The sequence below is a fragment of the Sus scrofa genome, chromosome 1 (genome assembly GCF_000003025.6).
Source record: "Sus scrofa isolate TJ Tabasco breed Duroc chromosome 1, Sscrofa11.1, whole genome shotgun sequence".
Taxonomy (NCBI): Eukaryota; Metazoa; Chordata; class Mammalia; order Artiodactyla; family Suidae; genus Sus; species Sus scrofa.
Genome location: NC_010443.5, coordinates 182,402,777 through 182,423,724, shown reverse-complemented (window position 1 = coordinate 182,423,724; position 20,948 = coordinate 182,402,777). Strand labels below are relative to the sequence as shown.

Genomic DNA, 20,948 nt, shown 5'->3' with positions numbered 1-20,948 from the left:
CACACTAGTCACCACTTAGCTGACTCCGAGGCAAAATTATTTCCATAAAAGCCAAGACGCTGAGGCCGTGGGAAAAGCCTTAGGGAGCGCGGAGTACGAAGGAGTGAGCTCTGGATTCCTGCCCGGCGCCCGCGCCGGGCGGAGTCCCGGGAACGTCTTCGCTGCCGCCCCACGTGCTGACGCCGCCACAGGCCCCGCCCCCGCACTCGGGTTTCGCCCCTGGCCCCGCCCGCCGTCGCCTCCGCCGGCCTGCGCGCTGCCCTGCGTCAGCGGGCAGGGGCGGGCTGGAGGCGGTGGTGCTGCCACGTCCTGGCGGCTGCTCGCGCCGTGGCGGCTGAGCAAGCGACTGTAGCGCGCGCGGGAGGTAGAGGAGGTGGGGCTGGCGCTGAAGCCGGATCCGGATCCAGTGCTGTATACCCGGGTGGGTGAGAGTTCGACAAGGCCTGGAGAGGAGCGCCAACTGCGGCCCTCTACGGGTGAGGGGGCTGGGGGTCGGGGAGAGGGAGCGGGGCCGGGCTGGATGCCCTGGGTGCCGTCGTGGGCCTGCCTTCAGATTTATCAAACAGGTGGGACTGCTACCCCGAGCGAGGAGAGCTAGGCCTGGGCTAGGGCTCGGGGAGGTTCCGTTCGAGGAGCTGGGCATTGATCTTCGCCAGCTGGGTGTACATGGGGGCGTAGAGGGTAGTTTAGAGCAAGTTCAGCGGACACACGCCTGGAACAGGTTAGGGATGATGGCCAGTGGTCCGGCCATGCAGGGGGTGGCCCTTGGTAGGGCAAGAACGGAGACTTGGGTCTAAACTCTTTAGCATGGAGGATTGTGACAGCTATTCACAGTCTCTGTCGCCTTCGGTTTTGAGTGGGCACGAACGCCTGGGGCCCCCTTTTCCTTTTCGAGGAGCACCCCACAGCGGTCAGGAGCCACTTGAGGACATGATTCGGCTCCGAAGAACACCTCCTGGGCTGACTAAGTTGGGGTTTTCAATGTGCGAAAGACCGACATCCTTTGTCTCTTCCCGCGACTTCTACCCCTAGGAACACTGAGTACGGTGATTTCTGTTATGGGATGTAATGTTTATGTAAATTGAACTCTTAAAATTTCACACAAAATTGAAAGGCAATTCTAGTTTTATTAGGATATACACTCGTGAGTGAATCTTAGAAGGGATCTCAAGAAATCATTTTGATCAGTTTCATTAGGCAGGATTCACTGACATTTTTTAGAATAGAGGAGACAGCTACCTGTCTGGCACGATGATGTAAAGATTGGCTTCTACTGAGTATGGTGTTTGTAGAGCTCAAGGTGGGAGAACCACAGCAGAAGATTTAGTCCCAATTCACTCATTGGCTGTTACCTTGGAGTTAAGTCCTGAAAGTTCCACGTGCTCCAGCTTGCTCCAGGATAGACTGAGAATAATGCCTCTATTACAGAGGTCAGATAAACTATCAGAAAATACTTTTGAAAATTCTCACCTTAAGTGTAATAAATATAGCTATGTAATAAATATAGCCAGACCTATCAAAATGATCAGCGAATGGGGTGTTCTTTAGATTCAGAATTTAATCAAATTATTGAAATTGTTATAAAATGTATGTCGAGGAACCCCAGTCTCACACAGCACGAGGGCCCCCTGCCTGCTTTAACCCTATACTGAAGGAGTACAGCGATGCCCTCAAGAGCTCTTGAGATATCTAAAGGCAGTTTGGATTTGACCTCAGATTGTTTTTTAAATTTTTGTGTCAACTTTTGAAATCTTCATTCCCAGTATCTATAACTTGTTGCTCTCACTTGCTTGTTTCTAGCAACAGCTCCTCCCTATGTGTATATTCTAGTGTCCTGTAGAGGCTGAGAAACCAATGTTGCATTTGCTTCCAAAGAATGTTCAACTGACTGAAAACCTGAGCTGATCTTAGTAAAAATGAATTTGATGTATGGTTTTTGTGATATTACTTGTGGCAGTTTGGGAATCTTTCTTCTAGATTTTCTGAAATGTGACCTCCAGATAAGTGTTACACCATTCATTATTCATTCACTAGGCATTTATTGAGCTAAGGTTAGGCATATACGGGCCTTTAAATGCATGCTAACTTAGTGGTTAAACAGGAAAGGTTCTTGAGAAATACTTATAGGTTAGGGTTTACTTTTTAAAATTATCAAAAATCTTCGAAATAAGACCCCAATGATAATACTGAGATTCAGCTTCAAACAATTATGCAGTTCTATTTATTGAAATTTCCCAGTTTTGTGGTACCTAGGGGCACTCTAAGATGCTGAAAATTATTTCTTTTGTAAACCAAGTAAATCTACCTCTTTTTCTCTTTTTTAAAATCTTTTGAAATTTATTATCAAATCATGTTTTTTGTTTTTGTTTTTGTCTTTTTGCCATTTCTTGAACCGCTCCTGCGGCATATGGAGGTTCCCGGGCTAGGGGTCTAATCAGAGCTGTAGCCGCCAGCCTACGCCAGAGCCACAGCAACACAGGATCCGAGCCGCGTCTGTGACCTACACCACAGCTCACGGCAACACCGGATCGTTAACCCACTGAGCAAGGGCAGGGATCGAACCCGCAACCTCATGGTTCCTAGTCGGATTCGTTAACCACTGTGCCACAACGGGAACTCCTCAAATCATGTTTTAACTTGTCCAGCATATTAATTGGGCACTAGCAGAATTTTAGTATATGGGGACAGAGTAAGATAAAAGAAGGTAACCTTAAGTATGGCTGTGTTTTGTAAAATAACTCATATAAGCATTTTGATACTAATTTCTGATTGACATAAGAATATTGACTCTTATTTCTATCCAGAATGCTTTAAGTATTTTTGACAAGCCTGAAATTCTTATTTTCCAAATATAGGTTATAAGTGCTGCTTTGACTGAATTTAACTCTTATACAGTAGAGAATTCACCTTCACTACTGCATCTTCAATACTAAAGAGTTTCAGAGCCTGGAGTCGTGCAAAAATGGCTGCAAAATTTGTGGCATCCCATGAAAAATGAAAATACAGGACTCTGTTTAAAAATTATTAAGAATTTCTAGACAGTGACAGCAGAGAATTAACCAAGTCTGGGGCCATGTGCAGCTGCACAGTCCAGGGCCCTTGAAGCTGGCCCTGCTGCCTGCTTGTGAGCCCTCCCTATTCCTTATTGGCTCTGTTGTCTTGAGTAAGTTACTGTGCCTGCTTTCTAGGCTGTAAAATAGGGGTAATAATGATAGATCTTTCATTGTATTTTCATTCTAATAAATATTAGCCAGAGTCATTTATGTTTACAATCATTCATGAAATAGGACCATCTGGTTAAAGAAAAGCACAGGAAAATATTAGTATTCACTGTTGAAAATTCATTATTAAAGGCTTCATAATCCTAATTCTCCTATGTACCTCTCCCCTCTCAAATATTATTAGGCACATTTCATTGTAAACTCAGGTGACTTTATAAGAAAAAGACTTTTAACTTTCTGGTTAACTTTTCATTATCTTAATGTACATCTCAACTACTTTTTGAGCTTTCTTTAAACTTTATAGTTGTAATTGTATGTTAAATAGCATGAACATGAAAATGTTTAAATGGTGTATTGCCTTGAGAAGCATAAATTTTTAATACTTTCTGACTTCTGCAGTTAATGTGCATATTTTACCTTATTGATAAGTAAATTTAAGCTGTTTATCTGCATATCTGAAAAAAAAAATGCTGTTACCTATCTTTCCCAAAATCCTCAGGGACTCAATTTATCAGGGACAAACGCTAAAGTGCAGGCACTAAAATTAATCTATACAAATGGACTATAAGCTTATTAAATTTAATCTGAATGGATTGTTTTAATCATCACAATTTATTTCCTTTCCTCTATGTTCATAGAAACAGGTATAGTGTTTATAACATAACATGATCTGAGTCCTTTTTTGAGGGAAAGAAAACAAACCTCTGGACATTCTACGTAATAAACCATTATTTTTTAAGTTCCGTTTTTCCTTTCTAGAATGCTAACTTTCAGTTTAACATAAACATAATAACCTTTTTGTAGCCCCTGTACCCAGCACAGTGCCTGACTCATGAAAGTTAACAAAAATTCATAAAAATGAATCTTAAATGAGTTGCTAACTAAAGTATATCTTGTCAAGCACCTGCAGTGTGTCAGGCACTGTTAGGTGCTTTTATTCAGTAATTCATTTCTTCCTTCCAGTAATTTCACCTACATTTGATAAACGAGGAAACAGATTCTCACTTTAACTTCCTTAGCCAGGATCACAAGTTTGACATTTGAACACCATGCTATTTCCATGCCTACATTTCAATCCTGGCTCACTAAATTTTGTGTCCCTTGGGCAGGTTTCTTTACACATGCATTTCCTCATCTGTTAAAATAGAGATAATAATCATCCCTACCCTGGAGGATTGTTACAGTAATGAATTAGTAATGTGTAAAGTTCTTTGAACAATGCCTGGGTAGTAAGTCCTGAACAAATGTTAACTTCTATGTAATACCCCACACTACCTTCCCGAATCCCGTGCTATACTGCAGCATTACCTATATAGTTATATTGGGTTATATAGGCAGTTTAATCTTTAAAGGAAAGTAAAGGATAGTTCCCCTTAAGCATGTTGTGACTTATAAAATAGGGTACATTTGGGAGTTGGGTTATTGAGGAAATTGCTCTGTTATTAAGTGGCCTTTAATTTTTCATATATTTCTTTATTTTATGGTAGTGTGTTATGGATATATATCTTCTAAATTCTGTTTCAAAGAAAAATTAGAGGAAGGTATCAAATAGAATGCAGTTGACCCTTAACAATCTAGGTTTGAACTGTGAGGATCACTGCAGTACTACACAACCCAAGGTTGGTTGAATCCACATATTTAACAGAACTGTGGATAAACAGGGGTCTGACTGTAGTTACACATGGATTTTTTACTTCACATTTTTGACTGTGTGGAGGGTGGGCACCCTAAACGCCTGTGCTGTTCAAGGGTCAACTGGGATTTCTTTAACTGGCTATGTGCTTAGAAATGAAAGTTTGGAGTTGCCTGTAAAGTCTCCTCATAATGTTGGGAAGACTGTTTCTTCTAGCAACTCTGTCCTGCAGAAGTGTGCCCCCCCCCCCCGACCCTGACCTGTTTTTATGCTTTTGTGTTTTTCTATCATTGTATCTTTTATTTAGTCTGTTTTATTAGACCACACCTAGTAAGAACTTGACCATTTTTGACAAAAGAGAAAAATACCATAACTGATCATTTTCCAATAGCATGGAAAACACTGGCAATTCTTGTTTAGATGCAGCTAAGAAACTTACTGATTTTTAGAAAAACTGCTGTAAAAACAAAATCCAGTAGATACTCTTAAATGTGATTCTGTCATAGCTGAGACCATATATTCCAATGAATGCAGAGAATCTTCTGTTCATGGTTCATATTAAAGAAAAAAGTTACATGCCTGATAAGTCTACCTTAGTATCAAATTATTCCTTAGCCTAACAATAAAGTCCAATAATGTAAGAAAAACAAAACAAAACAAAACTAAGAGCGCATGAAAAGTCAGCTATTTACAGCACTACAGTGAACCATAGGAAGAAAATTTTTACAAGTCCTATTAGAAAATGGAGTTTTGGAGTTCCCGTCATGGCGCAGTGGTTAACGAATCAGACTAGGGAAAACATGAGGTTGCGGGTTCGATCCCTGGCCTTGTTCAGTGGCTTAAGGATCCGGAGTTGCCCTGAGCTGTGGTGTAGGTTGCAGACTCGGCTTGGATCCCACGTTGCTGTGGCTCTGGTGTAGACCGGTGGCTACAGCTCCGATTAGATCCCTAGCCTGGGAACCTCCATATGCCGTGAGAGCGGCCCTAAAAAAGGCAAACAAACAAACAAAAAAAACCAAAAAAAAAAAAAAAAAAAGAAAAGAAAATGGAGTTTTAAAGTTTAAAACTTCTAAATTTAGTCACTCATTTACTGTCTGATAGAATTTGTGAATTTTCTATATATCTGTAACTGTGGCATTTGATTTTTAGATTCAGGATAGGCTAAAATAAAATCTTGCCTACCTGTTAAAGAATTTTTCTAGTTGTATTAATTTTTTTAACAAATTAACATTCTTGCCAATCATAACAATTTTCCTTATATTAAAAAATGTTTAACATTCAAATTTTTATTTTAGACCTTACTGCAACGATGAAACCTGATGAAACTCCTCTCTTTGACCCAAGTCTACTCAAAGAAGTGGACTGGAGTCAGAATACAGCTACATTTTCTCCAGCCATTTCCCCAACACATCCTGGAGAAGGTTTGGTTTTGAGGCCTCTTTGTACTGCTGATTTAAATAGAGGTATGGACTTACTTAGTTTACAAATTCTGGTTAGACTTACAGCAATAGCATTCTGTTTTCTCCATAAACATGAGTCTGATAACTTTTAAAAATACTATTTGACTTGTATATTATTTTTAATGCTTAATTTTTGAAGTGGCTGAGAACTCAGTTCCATTGTGTACATTTCATGGTTAAAACCAGATATTACTCTGAAGTATTTCAAATGACTTAAGTACAACAGTGCTCCTTCCTAATTAAGAAACCAAAAAGGAGTTCCTATCGTGGCTCAGTGGTTAAGGAATCCTACCAGGAACCATGAGGTTGCAGTTTCAATCTCTGGCCTCGCTCAGTGGGTTGAGGATCTGGCGTTGCCATGTGCTGTGGTATTGGTCACAGATGCAGCTCAGATCCCGTGTTGCTGTGGCTCTGATGTAGGCTGGCAGCTACAGCTCCGATTAGACCCCTAACCTGGGAACCTCCATGTGCCACAGGTGCAGCCCTAGAAAAGACCAAAAAAAAAAAAAAAAAGCCAAAAAGGGAAAATTATCATGTGTGATGACACATACGGAAGAATTTCCTTTAAGAAGCGAGATGGGGAATGTGGATGGAGATAATTTAATTTATCTTACATAAGTTGCAAAAAGTGTTGTCTATATGTATTTTTTTAACATCACATTCTCCAAAATGATTTCCTTAAATTTCAGGAGTCAAAAATCAACTTTTTACAGTTTTCTTTTTGGTAAGAAATCTGAAGAAACTATTTTGGTCAAATTAATTACTGAGTATATAGAAGTTAAGATTCTCAAAGTTCTAGGAGTTCTCGTCATGGCTCAGCAGTTAGGGAACCTGACTAACATCCATGAGGACGTGGGTTCCATCCCTGGCCTTGCTCAGTGGGTTAAGGATCTGGCGTTGCCACAATCTTTGGTGTAGGTCGCAGGTGGGGCTCAGGTCCTACGTTGCTGTGGCTCTGGCGTAGGCCGGCTGCTACAGCTCTGATTAGACCCCTAGCCTGGGAACCTCCATATGCTGTGGGTGCAGCCCTAAAAAGACAAAAAGATCAAAAAAAAAAAAAAAAAAAAACCCTCGAAGTTCTAAAATGTGCTGTTGGGAGTTGCCTGGTGGTCTAGTAGTTAGGATTAGGCACCTTCACTGCTGCAACCCAGGTTCAATTCCTGGTCTGGGAACTAAGATCCACTTCAAGCCGCTGCATGCTGTGGCCGAAAAAAAAAATTTAACAATGTTATCTTTTATTTTACAAATAATATATTTGTTCAGAATGAGAATCTTGTATTTTTAAGTAAAACCAAGGCACATGTTTGGGAAAACTTGGCATCCCATGTACTGAATCTAATGCAGATTACATTGAAAACTGTACATGCTGGTTCTGTAAATATTGAATATTAAAGTAAGGTCAGTACTATTTCAAAAATCTCATGCAGGCAAAAACATTGGAAAACTTGTTTTATGTAGTGATTATAGAAAGAATAGTGGGTTTCATTTAATCTTTAAAATACCAATTTTAAATGGTCAATGCATAAAATTTTGAAAAAACTGCCATTAATCCCACCAGCTTGACATACTGCTTCTTTTGAAATATATTTCATTTGCTCTTCTCACAACTTGAAATCTGTTTTTCAAAACTAGGTTTTTTTAAGGTACTAGGTCAGCTGACAGAGACTGGAGTTGTTAACCCGGAACAATTTATGAGTAAGTAATACAGCCTCTTTTTCCTGAATGAAAAGAAATAAGGGGAAAGATTTTATTTTTGTTTACAGCTCTGTTCATTGTCTGTGTTTTTGTTCAACTAGCTGGAAATTATTCAAATAATAAATAAGCTATTTTCTTATTTAAATGTTTAGTGCAGCTAAACTATTCTGAAATCTAAATGTAGCAACTACCATGTTTTACAAAATATGTGGCTAGTTTTTTTTGGTTTGTGTTTTTTTTTTTTTTTTTTTTTTTTTGGTTTTTTAGGGTTGCACCGTGGCATATGAAGTTCCTGAGCTAGGGGTCAACTTGGAGCTGCAGCTGCCGCCCTACACCACAGCCACAGCAATGCCAGATCCAAGCCACGTCTGTGACCTACACCACAGCTTGTGGTAATGCCTGATCCTTAACCCACTGAATGAGGCCAGGGATCGAAAACTCGCATCCTCATAGATACTGGTCGGGTTCATTATTGCTGAGCCACAACAGGAACTCTTGTACCTGGCTACTGTTAGTTAATTACTGTAGCATAGAACCTGGGTAGCAGCTCTAGAGATTGTTTTTTATTGTAGTATTTTCCTTTCATGTGGTTAGGTTATTTCACTGAAATTTCATCACCTAATCAAAAATGTAGGATACATTTATTTCTTGCTTTACTCATATTGAATTTTAGCGTTGGCAGGTATCTTTTAATTCATCCCTCACTTTTTACACATGTGAAAGAATGGAACTCTCTAGAGTTAGGTCCAATGACTTACCCAAGATCACAGATAGTTATTGGTTAGTAAAGAACTATAACCTTCCTGACTCCATCTAGTGCTCTGAACACTGTCTTCCTGTTTTCTCTAATTTGTTTATTTCCTTTGATAGGTAATTTTATTTTGTTCTCTGTATGACCCTCCTAAGATGAAGATCATTATTTTCTGATTCTCATTGTTTTTACTTCATTGAATTTATTTCTTCCTTCTCCAGACCCATTACTAGAATAAGATTGGGGCAATAAACAATATGTTTAGACTGTTAGGCTGTTTTTATTCCTGATTTCTTCTTTGTAGACGTATCAGATTAGATGAGAAATCATGTAATTTCATCACTGTAAGTACTAAAAATCAATTTGAGGGCAAAGTATTTATTCCATTTTTTGTTCCTATTTGTAGTGTGGCTTTGGGAAAATTACTAGGAAATGAGACTTTTTTTAAAATTTACTTCAGAGTACTTTCAAATCAAACAAAAATGATGATTTTATTTCTAAAACAGGTCATGTAATCATGAAACCCTTAAGATTATCATTGAAGGAAATCATGATGGGGAAAATTGAAAACTACTGTCAATTTTTGAAACCGAAAGACTAATAATTATAGAATGAGACACATAAACATTCTCTTGTTAAAATTTGCAGAGTTTTTTTCTATATATAAATGTCTTTTGAGAGTAAACATTAGAGAAATTCATTCATTAGTCAAAGAAATGGCAACATGTATATTTGTATTGTAAGTGCTGTTCATCTAAAATAGTTGTATTAATCTTTATTTTACTGTCAGATTTTTTTTAACATATGGACTATGCTCCAGTTGATACTGATTGATTATATTTGAACTACTGGGTCATTTTTAATAAATGATACTTTCTTTAGAAACAAAGTTGAAAGTTACTGTGGTAAATAGCTTTAAATATTCAGTAATCAAGTCCCCTAATTCTGTTATTTTTCTGGTACCTAATAAAGTTTAATGTCTACCACATAACACTGTTTTCCAATTTCTACAGAATCTTTTGAGCACATGAAGAAATCTGGGGACTATTATGTTACTGTTGTAGAAGATGTGACTTTAGGACAGATAGTTGCTACAGCAACTCTGATAATAGAACATAAATTCATCCATTCTTGTGCTAAGGTATGTGTTCACATACATGTTCATGAGTAAAATGGACATTTGTTTTCTAGCAAAACTGACTTTGTTTCCATTAGACAAATCTATTTTCCCACTGTTTTCTATTGTAAAATGAGCTATATATTTAATGGAATATTTTTGCTTCTTAGAAATCAGTCATTTTCCCATTGTCTTCTGAGAGTTATGAGAAGATCTATTAACAATTATGAATTATTTACTAAAAATTGTTCTGTAGTGTCTGAATTAGTATAGAGAAACTAAGTCAACACTGTGGAATTTGGCAGTAATGTTTGGAATCTCTAATGCTAATTTTTTTTTTCAAAAACAATACTTTGAATATTCTGCATTAACACAAATTCCCATCAGTTTCCCAGTAGTAGAGGGTTCAGAATACTGCATTCTCTTCTAATTATGACACATCTAATGCCTTGTAGTCCCTTCATTCCTAATAACTCATGTGAAATGATAAAATCTAGGTAATCCATGAGCATATGATAGAAACACTTGGAATGTCTTCAGTGAGGTATGAAATTTGGTGTGTTTCTGTATTAGAAATTAGTATGTTTGGATGTCTGCAATAAATTGCTATTAAGTAAGGAGTAGGATGATGGATATAGTACTTTCATGACAAGACTACATTTTGATGATGTGGATTCTGAGATCTCCTTTAAAATAATGGAATTGGAGGAGTTCCTGTTGTGGTCAGTGGAAGCGAACCCCATTAGTATCCATGAGGATGTGGGTTTGATCCCTGGCCTTGCTCAGGGGTTAAGTAAGGATCTGGCATTGGTGCAAGCTGTGGTGTAGGTCTCAGACAGAGCTTAGATCCCACATTGCTGTGGCTGTGGTGTAGGCTGGCAGCTGTAGCTCTGATTCGGCCCCTAGCCTGGGAACTACCATATGCCAGAGGTTAATAATAATAATAATAATAATAATAATGGAGTGGAAAGGTTTAGGATATCCAAAAAAGATCAGGCCACAAATTAACTCTTGGTATTATTTCTTCTATAATAAGTTAAAATTTTTGCATTTTGTAAAGTTCAGGTTTACAAAACATTTATTTTTATCAATGAATTCTTACTTGTTGATTTAGCTAAAAACAAAACTACATGCTTAGTCCTTTAAATAATGTAAATATTTTCAGAGAGGAAGAGTAGAAGATGTTGTTGTTAGTGATGAATGCAGAGGAAAGCAGCTTGGCAAATTGTAAGTAGGCAGAAACAAGGTAACCCTGCATAAATGAGATACTCTGTTTCTTGGCAAAATACTTATTAAAAAATGTTTTCCTGTTTGAAGTTCTTTTTAGGCATCATTAATTATGAATTCATTCTCATTCCATAGCTTAGGCTGAATTTAATGAAGAAAATCGTAGTATTTTTATATAGTTTTTACCATAAAGTTGGAAATTCAAAGTATACTATTGAAATAGCAACCCCCTAAAGCTATTAACTCTTAGTAATACTGTCATAGTAGTAGCAAACAAACTTTTGGTGAGTCAGAATTTGTCCATTTCTCTGTCATATTTAAAACAAAGGACATGTTCTTAGTCATGAAAGTTTTAGAGCCATGTGATGAAATAGCCTTAACTGCAAAATCCTTTATAATTTTATCTGAATGTAAATTTCATAGGTTTATTTCCTATTTTATAAAATAGAACTTGCTACTTAACATTATCTTTTCTGAATTTTAAGGAATCACTCAAATATTACGCATGTGCTACATGCCAGACACTATTCAGAGTATTTGTTATATTTCAGTGAATCAAACAGACCAATTTCTGATATTTCTAGTTCACTTAACTTAATCATACCTTTCATAATGGTGTAACTTCAGGATGTTCTATCTTCAGAATAAGATGTTTTAATCTATGCAACATGAGAAAACCCTTTAGGCAAATTTTTGTAGGTCTTCTCTAGTTTTTTCTCCTAAGGCAGTTAGAAACAGTTCTTACAATGGGTTTGGAGTCCTTAAGAATTTATAAAGATGTATACACTTTTTTACTTTGTTTCCACTTTCATATTAATTAGACCAATTCAGAGTTAACCTGATACATTCTTTCACAAATCTAACAATAAAGAACAAAGTAATTATTTATCCATTTTATATGGGAATGTTGCTTATTCTTAAGTAGTTTCAATAGATTTAACAACAAAGATTAATTTTGGCCATAATTTTTTAAAACATGCCAGTCTTTGGTATTAAAAATTTTAAAGCCTATTTTTAAAAAGGGTTTAGGGTGAGTTTAGTATTTGCCCTATTTATTAATGGGCTGGAGATTACTAAAGTATATTTGAGACAAAATAAAATGGTTTGGGTGATTCAAATTTTATCCATTATAATTTGAATATTTAAATGAATATAGTGGGAAAGGCCATGATCTAAACCTATTTCAAATATAAACTTGAAGTTTTATGTAATATTCATATTGTTACTAAAAATCATTTTTATTAACAAATGTTCTGTGCCTCCCCCCCTTTTTTTTTTAATTTCAGGTTATTATCAACCCTTACTTTGCTAAGCAAGAAACTGAACTGTTATAAGATTACCCTTGAATGTCTACCACAAAATGTTGGCTTCTACAAAAAGTTTGGATATACAGTATCTGAAGAAAACTACATGTGTAGGAGGTTTCTAAAGTAGAAATCTTTTAAGAAAGACATTTGTTAAAGGAGCTAGTTTAACAAGGTTATATATTCTCTTCCTGGGGTATAAAATATTTTGTTGCTGCCAACTCAGTGACCTCCATAAATACTGGATTGAGAAAAATATTGTAATACACAAGTATAATGACAGATTACTTTGGGCTGGTGGGACATGCTGTGAGTTTAGATTACAAATGCATATTATAAAGGGGATGATTTTTAACCAAAGGAGTATATTTTTAACTTGAATCTTTTCTTGCATTGTATTTTTCTAAAGTTTGGCTTCATTTCTTAGTAGTCAGAGTATAGGTAGTAAGGAGTTATGTGTCTGCTATCTGTACTGCTTGTTAAAAATAACATACAATGAATAAGGCTATTTATTATCACATTCATAAAATTAATACTTTTGTTTCAAAGAAATATATTTAAATACCAATTAGGGCTATATCATTTCACATATACTACATGAAATTGGATGTTAGATATATTATAACTAATGTAGGACAGACCAACATTTGTCAATCTTAGTATCATACCGACAAACAACCTGGTCAGCCTTTAAAAGAAGTAAAATAAAAATTAACATAAAAAATGTGACGATTTAAATGTACATCTGAAAGCTGATGTAAATCTAGTGTAGCTAAAGTACCATCTGTCTCGTACCATGTGAAAAACAATAATTACTCATTTGTTTAAAATATCTAAGAAGTACTTTTTAACAGTAAATTAGTAAATTCTGGCACATTATGTATTTCTAACCTGATTTCTCATCTTCCCATGGGTGTGTGAAGCCCCTCTTCTGAGTAACATTTTTATGAAGAAGAGATTACAAAATTGAGTGGAATATTTTAAAATGTATCATACTACTTTTATTACATTCTAAAAATGTTGATGGAAGCTTTTCTATTTAATGTGATTATAATGGTACTATTATTCTGGTCACTCCTGTTTGATTTTATTTATTTTAATTATTTTTTAAGTTGAAATAAGAATTAGACACTTTATTAATGGTTCTAATCTTTTGCATTCCATGTTACATTAAACCTGTTCATGTAATAGTCTTTTGTTAGAACCCTAATGTTGTCTGTGTTTTTCTTGAGTTGTCTATTGAACTGTTCAAGTCATGGTTCATAAAATTGTAGTTTTGTGTACTCTTTGTGAAAGGAGCTTAGAGGAGTTGCCTCAAGGCTCAGAGAGTTAAGGATCCAGTGTTGTCACTACTGAGGCTATGGTTACAGCTGTGACACAGGATCAGTAACTGGCCCAGGGACCTTCTGTATGCTGCAGACACAGCCAAAAACCAAAGCAAAATAAAATGGAACTAGAAAGTAAAGACCACCTGTTTCTCTTCCCTTTGACTCAGCTACACCTACCTCAACTAGATTTCAGATTTCCCTCCATGCAGTAGAGCTAGTTTGCTTTCTAAAACAACAGAAATTCTTCAACAGTAGAGAGCACACTACTTATCTGCTGATGACTTAGGCAGATGCATTGATCTGTTCCCTAGTAAAAGCAACAGAGCTAGTTTTGCTTTTTCAGGAGTCCTACAACCTTGGTAACAGTAGCTTTATTAGGTACATTCTAGTAATTAAAAGCCCATGTTTTAAAAAATAAACCTGGAGTTCCCCTTGTGGCTAAACAGTTTATGAACCCAACTAGTATCCACGAGGACACAGGTTCAATCCCTGACCTTGCTCAGTGGGTTAAGGATTCAGCACTGCCATGAGCTGTGATGCAGGTCACAGACGCAGCTCAGATGACATGGCTGGTGGCTGTGGCCAGGAGCTACAGCTCTGGTTTGATCCGCAACTTTGTGGTTCCTAGTCGGATTTGCTAACCACTGAGCCATGATGGGAACTCCAAAACTAAATGCTTAATTAGGAGTTCCTGTTGTGGCTCAGTGGTTAGCGGATCTGACTAGTATACATGAGGACTTGGGTTCGATCCCTGGCCTTGCTCAGTGGGTTAAGGGTCTGGCATTGCCGTGAACTGTGGTGTAGGTTGTAGACACAGCTCAGATCCAGCGCTGCTGTGGTGTAGGCCGGCAGCTACAGCTCCAATTCAACCCCTAGCCTGGAAACCTCCATGCGCCTTGGGTGTGACGCTACAAAGACAAAAAACAAAACAAAAAAATGCTTTATTACATTTCTTTTTCCTGAACGATTTGAAATAAAACTATCTACAAGGTTGGTATTTCAATAAATACCTTTAAATAGTGTTCTTAAGGTCTTTCTTAAATCCCCCCATAGGAAATAGTTATAGGTCAGGTATAGTGTATAAAAACTGTGTCACTGAAGAAACTGATGACCTGTATTTAGCTTTAGTTAACCAGAATAGTTTGATTTTTTTTTGTTTGGATTGGTTTTCCTTTGGCCACGCCTATGGCATGCAGAAATTCCAAGGCCAGGGATCAAACCCTGCCACAGCAGTGACCCCCTTCCACAAAAGTGACAGCACCAGATCCTTAATCTGCTGGGCCACCAAGGGATGACCACAATATTTTATTTTGGGGCCACACCCATGGCATGTAGTTCCTGGGCCAGGGTTTGAACCAACACCACAGCTGTGACCACACTGGATCCTTAACCCACTAAACCACAAGGGAACTTACCATAAAAATTATTTTTTAATTTCTTTTGGCTGCCTCTGTGGCATATGGAAGTCCCAGGTCAGGGATTGAACCCACGCCACAGCAGTGACAATGCTAGATCCTTAACCTGCTGAGCCACCAGGGAATTCATGATTTTCTAAAGCATGTTGTGAGTAAACTTGAGTATGAAAAAACTGCATAAAACATCCCAATATATATATATATATTTTTGATTTTGAAAAGATATAATGAAGTGGCAGTTGTGATTTTTACTTTGCTCCATATATTTTATATATTTGTATTTTCACTGGGTCTAAGCTGCACATTTTTTTTAATGCTGTAATATTTGGAAATCTGGATGCATTTTATGATCAATGGCTTGTCATAGTTTATGCAGCAGTATTTTTTGCCTTTTAGTAGGATCTAAAAGTGTAGTGATCGTAATGACGATAGATTTGGTAAAGAATATTATGTAGGTAGGCTAACAACAGGAAAACTAAAAGCAAGAAGTATTCCTTAATAAGTTTGAAGCTATTCTATGGATGGATTGCCTTAACCTTTCCTTCAAACACAAATTCCCTCACTTTCAACTCCAACCTTGTTCAACTAATCGTTAAAAATATACTTGGGCTGAAATTTGGGCATTCCATGTACTAATCAAAATTTTTATATGTGCTTCTCAATACTCAATGTTCATTCATCCTTAATCTGTGTGAGACTAAAACTGGATTATTTTTATCTAGAAGTCAACAATCTAAGTAAAGAAATTCTGAGGCATAAGCAGTATAAATGAGCTTTTCAATCTTTTTGAGGTATAATGGCACAACAGTTTTAATACAACCATCAATCTTCACAAAATAATTTTAATACTTTGTGCCTGAGCTAGCAGCATCTTGCACTGTGACATTCCTATACATACATAAGCATTTTATCCAAGTACAAATGTTAAAAGCAGACTTAAGCAATTGCCTATACAAAGGTAAATAGACACTGTAGGTTTTCTTCTTGAATCATTTTTGCTGCATAGTAAATTGCAATTACATGTCAGTACAATGTTACTGATCTATAGAATACATCTTGAACTGTGAGGTATGGCAGCTCCCTATGAGAGAGAGCAAACATGTAAACCTGAATATTTTGAGTGATTTTTTTTTTTTTTTTAGCTGCCATGGATGGATAAGACAAAGAATCCAGCATTGAAAGACCCTAGAAACTTATTTTTCTAAATTAATTAAAAGAAAAAAAAAACTTTCAGCAATTTTCAGCTATTTCCTATCATTTCCTTGTTGGAGCACTGATAAATGAACAAAATAAACATTGATGTGAAGCTAGGTTTGTTATGGAATTATGGATTAAACAGTTATTTGAAAAAAAAAAAAATCCGCCAGGTAACTGCTCATTTACTTTACATCAAGTTGAGATTTTGATATATAACTATATATATATCCCAACTTTATAATTCAAGATTGCAGTTAAATACTTCTAATTCACTTGAATTATCATGGTTAATAACACAATTAGAAACCTTATATTTTCTTTAAAAGGACATGCTTAACATTTTCTGACACTACTTTTAAACTCAGATAAAGCACAAAATCCTCCCAAAATGAATATTCTGTGCTGAAAGTGGTTGAGAGTTGGTAGCAAAGCTATCACAGCTTAACATTTCCACCACAGAGTAGAGATAAATAAAGGTAACTGCTACTTAGACATGTGATAAGAAATTAACATTAACCAATGAATTAAAATTAGAAAATAAGAAAACTGCCATTCCAGTTTGAATATTTTCCATATTTAAGTTTCATACTTTCAAAATGGAAAATAAAGGAATTTCCTTTGTTGCACTATTTTAAATTCTGTGCCCAGATTAATGTTTAAAATTGAGTGCTATGTTACACATTATTCAAATATTCTAGAAAATAAATCATGATTGGTTAAATGTACTGTAGTTAACCATCACAAAACATCAGTGGAAAACAAAAGAAATACAGAAATGGAACCAAATAGAAGATTAGGAAGAACTACCAGAAGAACAAGCTGAACATTAGGTAGAATAAATTGCAGTGTTCTTATATGAAAGAATAAACTTTTTGTCCATTTTAGTTTGTACTCAAGATGGCAGTCCTTTCCTAGTGTTTGTGAGAGATGGTCTTTAATATACAGTGCTGGGCAGGCACTTTAGTGACAACATAAAGATTACAGTGGTTAGAAAAAGTGGAAAATTACCAACCATAAATTAATAACCAAACCTATATTCTTGGGCAGACTACTGGAGGAGAGATGTGTATTTAAGAAATTAACTTAGAAAATCTTAACTGTCTCATTTTTAAAACCTAAATGTACTTATTACAAAGATTCTTTTAAGCAGTTTTTGCTGGATGAAGCATCATAAATTATTAGTTTGCAAAAGAGATCTTTGCTGACCTATCCAATAGTGATCTATATACAGGAAAGCTGTGTTATCTGGCACTTTACCAACTGGAATTTCTGAACACTCAATGCAAATCTTGACTATACTAGACCACCACACCCAATGACCTAATCACACGACAGAATACAAGACCACTATGGGATTGACAATCTAGTATTTTTAGGGTGGTGAAATAGGAGAAGGGAAGGGAAATCAGAAAAGGAATACCACCTGTGTCAACAGGCATTAACGCTTAATTAACAAAGCAGTTTTTTGATTCACTTCCACTCTCCTGCTATGCTGGATAAAAAAGCCTTTACTGTGTCATTACATCTTAGGAAGGAAAGCAAAGTTAGGTAACTTGGTGTAGTAGGTTACCTTGCATAGTACCTCTTGGTACCAAGGGAATGTATGGAAATCATTCCCATCAGTAAAGCACCTCAAGAGAGGACTGAGAAAAGTGAGATACAAAGGAGTTTTGTTTGTGCTACCCTAAATCATCAACTATAAAAGTTAAAAACACTCCTCTCCTTCCCAACATCATACTTAAAATAGCAAAATGTTTTTCTTAGAACAATTTTTATAAGTATAAATAAAAACATGGAGAACCTAGGATCCATAAAGTGACTTTGCTAATGCAAATTATGGGGGAAATTTGGATTAACTCAATGTAAAGAATTGTTTACAACACTAATTTATTTAGTGTTAGAAACCATATTTTAGTTTCTAAATACACTAAAATCTTTCATAATCGCTTTTCCCCAAGAAATACTCAAAGAGCTTCTGTCTGAGCCAGAACAACCTCACAGAATCATTAAGACAAAATGAAAGAGTAGATGTTTCATATTCCAAATGATTTACTAAACATTTCTTCAAGCCTTAAGACTTTCAGTTTGAACTAATTTATGATTTTAAAAAAAAGGGAAGAAGAAGAAAAATGTTCAAAACTTTTCACTGTTCTACATACTAATTTAGAAGTCACATAAGGATTTATTTATTTTTCTAATTAGACAAGGCACTTTTCTTTTTTGGGCTTTGTTTAGAAAAAAATAGTGCTACATTGGTTTATTCTATTTAGAACTATTTTGGACAAAGAAAAAACAGGCTACACAACTTTGAAAAGAACAAAAACAACATTTGGCTTTTAAGAATGCTAAAGGAAACTCACTTGAAAGTTTAAAACTCTCCTTGTTTTTGAGCATCTGGTATTATAAAACAAAACATTTCCCTTTGCTCCTTACATTTTTTTTCTATAGATTAAAATTAGGAAGATAACAGGAAAAGAAGCAATACTTGGGTCATGTTAAAGTAAGGACAGTTGGCAATGTCATGATTTAAAGATTATTAAGAGATCAAAAAGTTTAAAAAAATAAAAGGATAATTAAGCTATTGAATTATACTAAAAAAGAAATGTGACAGATTCCTGCATTTGTTAATGTTTCTGTAAGAGGCTCCATCGTAAAATTGAACCATAAAATTATTTTTTAAATGTAATATGTAGAACACAAAATGAATTTTTAGCAAACTTTAGGAAATTCTTTTGTTATAAATTACCCAGATTTTATAAACAAATCCCCCCTAACTTGCATTTTGTTTAAAGTAATAACTTTATATCATACAAATAAATTTCAAGTATGAAAGTGCATTATTGCAATAATACCTCTTTGCAAGTCCAAAATTCTTGGTTTATAATAAAACTGTAAAGAATTAAAAAAAAAAAAAAAAGGGTAAAACCATCAGTACCATCTATTGCAGAAGTCCAATATCTTAAAATGTTGCTCAACAAGTTGCAGAGAAACAATTCTGGAAGCAACATATAACTGAAAAGAAACTACTTGTGTTTTTACCACTTAATATTATTACTGTCTCTAGTATTTTCTCCTTCCCAAATAGAAATCCACATCCTCGAAATGTTGCTCTTGAGTCAGCCATTCTGCGCAGTCGCCACTTGCATGTTTCCAAAATCATCTTCTTCTTCATGTGTTCTCTTCGAACTACCTAAAAGTTATTGCATTAACATAACATATAATGGCAACTTAAATATTTATAATATTACAGCTAGCAAAAAGCTTCATTTTTCATGAAGTGTTACCGTATACATACACTATAATTTCATTACTGAATTGTTAGTAAACTTTTGTAAATTCTTTTGTTATAAATTTCCCAAGTAACTATATCTTCATGACATTTTCCCTCTTAAGATTTAAGTGTTAAGGTATATTATATAATAAACATTAATTTTTAAAACAGTTTGAGGAGTTCCCTTATGGCACAGCAAGTACCCGGCATTGTAACCACAGTGGCTCAGGTCACTGGTGTGGTGGGTTCAATGCCTGGTCCAAGAATTTTCATATGCAGTGGAAGCAGCCAAAAAAATTTTTTTTAAAGTTTGAAAATAGAATTGTTTGTTGGTCTGTTGTTGTTTATTGTGGCTGTGCCCACAGCACACAGAAGTTACCAGGCCCGTGATGTAAACCTGCACCACAGCTGTAACCACAGCCACAGCAGTGACAACACCGGATTCTTAACCTAAGCCACCAGGGAACTCCAAGGTATTTTATATAATGAACATTAATTTTTAAAACAGGAGTTCCCGTCGTGGCGCAATGGTTAACAAATCCGACTAGGAGCCATGAGATTGCAGGTTCGATCCCTGGCCTCACTCAGTGGGTTAAGGATCCGGTGTTGCTGTGAGCTGTGGTGTACGTCAAAGATGCAGCCTGGATCCCGTGTTGCTGTGGCTCTGGTGTAGGCCGGCAGCTACAGCTCCGATTAGACCCCTAGCCTCGGAACCTCCACATGCCGTGGGTGCGGAAAAAGACAAAAAAAAAAAAATTTTTTTTAAATAGTTTGAAAATAGAACTTTTAAAAGGATAATGGTATGTAACCAAGTTTATGATTTTAGGCACCATAAACGTGACTTAGAACATAAAATTTATGAAATTATATTTGTACAGTTTTATTTTGTAGATATAATTATCTTTTTGCTTTCACAGATGCTGTCAAAAAATCCACTGAAACTCTGATTTTATTACCAACAAGTCTACAGTTAGGAGAAAGGAAGGCATGCAGCAGATAAAGAAGAGGTTTCCTTTTACCTCTCTTCACATCAGAGTCTGCTAGTACAGATATTTCTCACATAGAATCAAAGCTATCCCTCAAAGTCCCCACTGTGGCACAGTGGGTTAGTGATCCCACTTGTCTCTGTGGTGTTGCCAGTTTGATTCCCAGCCTGGTGCAGTGGGTTAAGGATTCAACATTGCTGCAGCTGTGGCTCAGATTCTATCTTTGGCCCAAGAAAATCCATATGCCACGGGTGCAGCGGGTAACAACAACAAAAATCTATCCCTATGTGCCCATTAGTTATAACCTAGAAATTTGTCTCAGTGGAGGAAAAGTTTAGGTAAT

General features: G+C 36.2%; 2 protein-coding genes across 11 annotated transcripts in view; one reads left to right on the top strand and one right to left on the bottom strand.

Moving 5' to 3' along the window:
- Window positions 272-19,265, top strand: GNPNAT1 (glucosamine-phosphate N-acetyltransferase 1). 5 transcript variants are annotated; one of them, XM_013993391.2, is made up of 7 exons: window positions 374-476; window positions 899-1,041; window positions 6,150-6,317; window positions 7,947-8,009; window positions 9,774-9,901; window positions 11,043-11,104; window positions 12,391-19,265. In XM_013993391.2, exons 3-7 carry the CDS (start codon window positions 6,164-6,166, stop codon window positions 12,536-12,538), a joined length of 555 nt encoding a protein of 184 aa, XP_013848845.1. In that variant the 5' UTR covers window positions 374-476; window positions 899-1,041; window positions 6,150-6,163; the 3' UTR covers window positions 12,539-19,265. The 5 variants fall into 5 exon arrangements, with proteins under 5 accessions (XP_005660006.1, NP_001230305.1, XP_005660005.1 ...); NM_001243376.1 differs by lacking the exon at window positions 899-1,041 and having other exon boundaries at window positions 276-476; window positions 12,391-13,873; XM_005659948.3 differs by lacking the exon at window positions 899-1,041 and having other exon boundaries at window positions 277-421.
- Window positions 15,933-20,948, bottom strand: part of STYX (serine/threonine/tyrosine interacting protein) — a 50,196-nt gene continuing 45,180 nt past the window's right edge. For 3 of the 6 annotated variants that reach the window (XM_005659958.3, XM_021102038.1, XM_013993418.2), the window contains one exon: window positions 15,974-19,538. In XM_005659958.3, the coding sequence (XP_005660015.1) occupies window positions 19,465-19,538 (74 nt within the window). In that variant the 3' untranslated portion in view covers window positions 15,974-19,464. Of the gene's footprint in view, window positions 19,539-20,948 lie in introns of all 6 variants that reach the window. The other 3 variants (XM_005659959.3, XM_003121793.4, XM_013993419.2) reach the window with 3 other exon arrangements.